A 6820-nucleotide genomic window follows, 5' to 3' on the forward strand; every position below is an offset into this window, starting at 1 on the left:
AATGTGTGTGTGTGTCTGTTGATTAAGTGGTGTGTAGCTAAAAACATTCTCACACGACCTCTAGTAACATGTCGTGTCTTAAACATAAGAACATATTATGGCTAAGGCTACAGTTCTACACGTCATAATAATAATATTAAACACCCTGTCTGCTGACAGTCATCAACTCTTCTCTCTAGTTATCCTTGACCAGATGTACCCTGTAGAAACTCATAAGCATGACTAAGCATTTAACAGTCTAACTAGACATCCTATCTCCACTAAACATTTCTAATACATAAAGTATCTATCCAATATTTATCTGACTAAACATACCTAACAATAGCATCTCTGGATGCTTGTCTTTCCAAGTGCAAGGTAGCCAAAAAAATCATTTAACCAGTGCTACCCTGAAGGAGGATCCGATGTTTTCCAGTGTTGAAGCGGAACCTTTTTGGCTGTTATAAGTCCACAGGCTAGGAATTGTCTCAGAGATGCTGTTGAACTGGGCAATATCTTCACTGTACCAAGAACAATTAACATGAAATCAGGTTAAATTGTTAAGTCTGTTACTTCTGAGAAGATGTTGAAGATTTCCTCCTAGAATCCGGCCTGGACAAAGCACTAAGCTGTGTATCAGGGTACCTTCTACAGACTTGCATCTATCACACTGTGGTGACACTTCTTGGGAAAATAGTATGGAGCATACTCTTGGAATAACATAATCAATGGGAGTACCTTAAATTGAATTAAACAATCCCTAGCATTTATGGAACAGGTATATACATAATGTAAACTGTCATCCCAGATGTCATCACCATGCTTGTTTAATATTCTCCATAGAACACAGTTCAGACACAATTCTAAGACTTTTTTTTAGAAATCTGTCAGAAGGAATGGCTCTCTGGATGCTTTATGAATATGGCTTCATGAGTTTAATCAAAGGCGGCATGGTGGCACAGTGGTTAGCACTGTCACCTCACAGCAAAAATATTCCAGGTTTGAGCCCAGGCCGACCTGATGCTTCCTGTGCAGGCTTTGCATGTTCTCCCTGTGCCTGCGGGGTTCTCTCTGTGTACTCCGGCTTCCCACCACAGTCCAAAGACATGCAGCTTAGGTTGACTGGTGACTCTAAATTGCCCGTAGGAGTGAGTGTAGTGTGAGTGTGTGTGGTTGTTTGTCAGCCCTGTGATAGACTGCCAACCTGTCCAGAGTGGACCCTGCCCCTTGCCCAATGTCAGCTGGGACTGGCTCCAGCCCCCTGCAACCCTATTCAGGAATAAGCAGTATAGATAATGGATGGAGTTGAATCAATAAAACCAAGCTGGAGGTGTGGGTTAGAGCTGCTCTGACATACAAAACTGTTACATATCCCATTCACAGCAGCAAAAACATTCTGTTGATCCAAAAGACAGTCATATTTTAACACATAATTTTACCTAATGACTGAAATCTTTATCTCATTTGAGTGTATTTTCCTCTTGTATGTTTCCTCAGGTGACTTGTTTCTACAAAAACATGACAAGACCTCTGCTTTGATGGTGCAGGAGGTGGATGTGGCACATACAGAGTCTACTCTTGCCAACATTATAGAACAGGTACTGAAGGAAATCAGTCAACTAGTTAAAATATGTGGAGTTTAAAGCTGCTAATCTCTTTAGTGTCAACCCATGACTGGGGGGCAGTTTTCCACCATCAACATGCAAATTTCAAAAGTAGGCAAGATAAATCCCTTTTATTGTTTCTAAGTACTAACAATACCCCAGCAAAGATTTTTGTCTATAAGGTGAGTTCATCGCTCATGTGAGATAATAAGATGCTGTGTAAGCTGTTGAAGCTCTTCTTCCTTTCAGAGTGCACTGGTACGACAGCTTCAAAAGGAGAACCTGTATTTGCAGCAGGCTTCAGATCTGATGTCTGGTGGCTTGTCTGAAAATGTCCAGAATGCAAGAAGCAACCCTGCTCTCCTGTATACTAGGCTGAAGCAGGCAGCATCCTGTATTGCCCTTTTGAGCAGAGAGAAACAGCAACTGATAGAGATGGGCAACCGCCTTCGTGCCAAATTCACCACCGCTAAACCACAAGGTACTATAACACACTTACCATCACTTACCAGGCACACTACACTGAAGAGCAGGCAGTGTAATTAACACCACGTGGAATTAAAGGGACAATATCAGTAGGTCCAGAAATTGACCATAAGTCATTTGTTGGGTTTATGATTAGTAAATTGATTAGTAATTAAGACAATTAATTTGTCTGGTAAAATGTCAGACCTTAAAAAGTCACTGTCTGTCATGTTTCATCTAAGAAATCGAATGAGCATCCATCTACAGCAGGTAACACTACACTTACTGGCCCACCACTGCACTACTTCTTTGTTGTCAGCTTGTTCATTGTTGTTGTTTTTTGGCCAAACACTGCAAAAGCTGCCAGATGAATTTTGTCCCTTTTTGCATAAGATAAAAAAAATGTTATATTGTGGGCTTTTGCACATCTGGAGTCCTGCATGTCTTGTGAAGCAATTCACATGTCCCATAGAAAATGAAAGATGTCAAACTTCATGTTGTTTCACACCTCAGTGGATCTTCATCATAAAGGACTGGACCACCCTATATGATGGTGTATTTCAATCAATTTGTGGGTCACTGGCAAAAGTAGAGGAGCAAGGACATGAGAAAGCATAATAAGGATAATAAAATGCAGCCACAGTCCCCTGAAAACTCTGGTGTCTAACAGAACAAGTGGAGCCAGAGAAAGACTCCTCCACAAAGAAACAAGGAGACCAACATGACCGACTGTCTACTCTGGAGCAGCTGCAGTACCAGCTCACCACACAGGTATCAGCTTCAAATCCATTTTCCAAATCTCTTTAAATCCATCCCTCACCAATAAACAATTTGTTCTGGATCACATTTATCACTTACCTCAGTATCAGTACATATTCTACCACTTCAGACTCATCAGGTGAGATCGTAACTTGATGTGTGTACAAGTGGTCATTTTTCAGGTAATTTAGTTTTTAATAAGTTATTTGATGACATAAAAACTGGTATGTTTTGGATGATTTGCCAGCTTTGATTGGTGGCCTGATGCTGTCACTCCACTTCTGGTTGCTACTGCACAGAATCAGGTTACAAATTGCCAAGATGGCAGGGTGACATCTTTATAGACACTCCACCACTCATTAGACCTGTCAGTGAGAAGACCGGTCTTGTGTCCTAAGGTTAGGGGCAGGATAAGGTAAGGGTAAACATAATGGAAACAAAGTGCACTTTAACTGATTGTGTCACATTGACACGATTCTCCAACGGCACCAGAGCAATGCACCATTACGCATGGCTGTTACTCACCACTGTGGATGTTTACAGTGCAAGTACCATTCATCATCACACATATTTCTTTAACCATCATGTGTGATGTCAGAGTTATAATTGTAAAATAGCAGAAAGATGATCAATGATTGATTTACAGCACTCATATTGAAAAGGAAGAAGGTGAGTCTCACCAGGTTTCATGACCTTTCTGTGCGGAGTCTGCATGTTCTCCCCGTGCTTGCATGGGTTCTCTCCGGGTACCCCCGCTTCCTCCCACTGTCCAAAGACATGCGGCTTAGGTTGATTGGTGATTCTAAATTGCCTGTAGGAGTGAGTGTGTGTGTGTGTGTGTGTGTGTGTGTGTGTGTGTGTTCGCCTGTGTGTCAGCCCGGCGATGGGCCGGCGAGCTGTCCAGTGTGTATCCTGCCTTTCGCCCGATGCCGGCTGGGATTGGCTCCAGCCTCCCTGTGACCCCGTTCGGGACTACGTGGTATAGAAAATGAGATGAGATATTGAAGAGGAGTATACAAACTTCACAGCTGAAGATAAAGTTAAAAGATCACTGACTAGAAAATGGTTCAAATGTAATTGAAGAGAATGCTCATCACTCAAACGGTTATTTAAATTTAGGGTTACAAATGGACCTTTAAAATTTTTTTTACAAAGGCTATGTAAATTTCAAATAGTATTGCAAAATCAGGAATATTAACAAAACCCCAAAACAACCAGTGTTTTGCTTCTCTCATCTTATGTTCATTCTCATCATTTCACCTTCAGCTAGTGCTAGAAATTTTATGTAAGGTTTGAAGTATGCATGAGGTGTGTGCTTACTGTGCATCCTTCTTACGCAAATACAAGTTTATGTGCAGAAAAGGGGAATATGCTAGCTCTTCCCCTTGTTTCCAGACTTAATGGTAAGCTAATCCTTAGCTGTACATTGCACACAGATATGAGAGTGATATCAATCTTATCAACTTACTCTAGGCAAGAAAGCAAATAAGTTGAATTTTTTTTTTTAACTGGACAGTCCTGATATTAGGATCAGTTAGAAATGTGACAATTCAGTGAAAATTATGCTACTGTGATGGATGGAATAATGTGCACTTTAAGTCAGATCCAGAAGTGGAGCAACACTTAATGGTCCAGTACTAAGTAACCCGAATGTTCTGATATGAGTGTTTTCATACTGTATCATATCTTATGCTTACAAGGGATAACAGTTGCATCACTGGGAGGACAGTATTTTTATGTTTTCTTGTGATTTGTGTCAATGTCATTCTAACACCAACACTTACTGGGAGTAGATGTAGTTAATGGAGGATTCTAGCAGGGGGAGACTAGAGCTGTTAAACTATGTGAAAGGACACATTGCTCACTCCCTTCAGTCATTACACACATGAGCTGAGGAGAGTTTGTGTCCATGTATGTCACATAAATACCCCCTTTACAGGGCTATTACACTACCTCACAAAGAAAAGGCAGAGTTTGGAGTCTCACCAGGTTTCACATGACGGGCCAAAGGGATGGGTTTTTTTTTTCCCACACTGGTATCACTACATTCTTATAAAGTCCTTCCTGCAGGGTTGTGCGGAGGTGTGGCCATGTTTGTTTGTGCTTCAGAATGTAACTGCCATGAAAGAATCAGAAGACATTTTATTTCTCTGATTCACTCTCTCTCTTCATTAGCATGCCATCTCACTCAACCACTGCTGCTCGTTCTCTTGGTGGTGTAGATTTAAAACACAGGCTGTGACATGTGGGCACAAAGATGAAAAACAGCTCTTAGGTATGACTGAGATCTCTTCGTTCCTACCAACAAGTATTAGCCACCTATTTGGAAGGGTTTTTTACCCTCCAGGGCTCTGTGGCAGTCACAAGACAGAGCACTTCAAAACTTTCAAATGTTTCTGGATCCAGTTGATGGTCAGGATCACGAACCGACAAACCAACCAAGTTTGAGGAGAGGTTTTTACCACTGTTTGTTTGTTGGTTGGTTGGTTTATAGGCCAAAATTGAAATGCAAGCAGAAGAAAGCATTTTCAATTTGATTGCACGCATTTATTAGTAAGACTACAGTGATAAAGACCACAACAAAACAAAGACAAAAGGGAAATAGAAAGTGAATACAAAGCCACGGTGAGTGAATAAACAAGCAGCAGAGTTCAAATATATTTTGTAGATGGTATGCAAGACCTAAAGACAAATGGAATGACTGACTGTGTTTGCATACACTAACCCAGTTACAACAACCTTCTCCAGTCTGCTGATTTCTTAACTTTCAAGATGCATTCTGAGAATACCCTCAGAGTGTCTGACTAAGCCTAAAAACTTATAGCAATGCGTCCTAGCTTAAAGGTGATTTAGGAAACTGCTCAGAGCAACTTTGAGCAAGGAAGACAAAAAAACCTATCTCAGTGAGATTTAGTTGACCCCATTGCCAGGCTTCTTGATCAGCTACGAAGGAGTGACACATAACTCATGGTGTCAGTGTGTTCTTACTGGCTTCTATCTCTTTGTCTTTCTATCACTGTAGCATCTGCTTAAGAAACTTAATCCTTTTAAAAGTCCTCCATACTTTTTAACAATTTTTCACCTAGGAGTTCTATTAAGGGCTAAGATGCTTTGTGAATAACTTTTGTCTTTACCAGAATCTAGTCTTAATTTTGAGGAGAAATTCTTAGCAAACATCACAATTCTAGAATTTTCTTAGCATTTTGTCACTCAGAGCACTTAGGAAGCTTTGTGAATATGGCTCATGTTTTCAATAATTGGGGATTAGAGAAATTTGTTTTTCCCAGGTACATTTCTTTGGTAGAATGCAGATTTTTCTGACATGTATAAACATAATCAAGTTACTGATCTGCTAGCTTTAAGTTGCACATGTTCATGACAAATAACTGCAGACAGGGAAAGTAAGAGAGGAGTGGCTATATGAAAGGAGAGATTATTATATGTAGCCATCCTTCCTTGTATTGTATCCACCTCCTACTAAAATCCAATAACACAAAGTGGCCTGTAGAAAATGTCAGTTTCCACCACTGAATGTTTGTTAAATTAAGACAGTTCATGCTGTGAAAAGAAAGCTGAAGAATGAAAGATGATGTTTGGGTAGGCAAGTCTTTGGATGGATAGGGTCTGAAGGAGGACAGCTTTCATTTAAGATGGTGACGTTTGAGAGGATTTTCTTGGCTCTGTGATCTACTTTATCTCTCAAGTGAGACTTTTGTAGAGCTTTTGTCTGAAAACCCAGAAAAAGCATCCTGGCCAGTCACAAGGACGGCAGAGTTCTTGGGCAGGAGGCAGGAGGGGTTAAAACATTGTATTGTCCTGGTTTTGGGACCAGGTAGGAGATGAAGGTTGCCTTATCCTGCTGCTCAGTAGTTTAGAACACTGCCAGATAAGAATGACATTCTTATCGCTGTGTCATTGATCAGCACTCCAGGAGGCTCTTGAAGATCTTCCTGGTTCTGTCAAAAAGATCCAATTAACAAACAAGGTCTGCTCTTTTTATTTACTTTTCCCTA

General features: G+C 40.6%; 1 protein-coding gene across 2 annotated transcripts in view; it reads left to right on the plus strand.

Moving 5' to 3' along the window:
• ccdc57 (coiled-coil domain containing 57) overlaps nt 1-6820 on the plus strand; it is a 55608-nt gene that overhangs the window by 45538 nt on the left and 3250 nt on the right. For both annotated transcript variants that reach the window (XM_020608947.1, XM_020608948.1), the window contains 3 exons: nt 1477-1577; nt 1833-2064; nt 2719-2819. In XM_020608947.1, coding sequence (XP_020464603.1) covers nt 1477-1577; nt 1833-2064; nt 2719-2819 — 434 coding nt within the window. The remainder of the gene's footprint in view (nt 1-1476; nt 1578-1832; nt 2065-2718; nt 2820-6820) is intronic.

Source organism: Monopterus albus, unplaced genomic scaffold, assembly GCF_001952655.1.
Source record: "Monopterus albus unplaced genomic scaffold, M_albus_1.0 scaffold96.1, whole genome shotgun sequence".
Classification (NCBI taxonomy): Eukaryota; Metazoa; Chordata; class Actinopteri; order Synbranchiformes; family Synbranchidae; genus Monopterus; species Monopterus albus.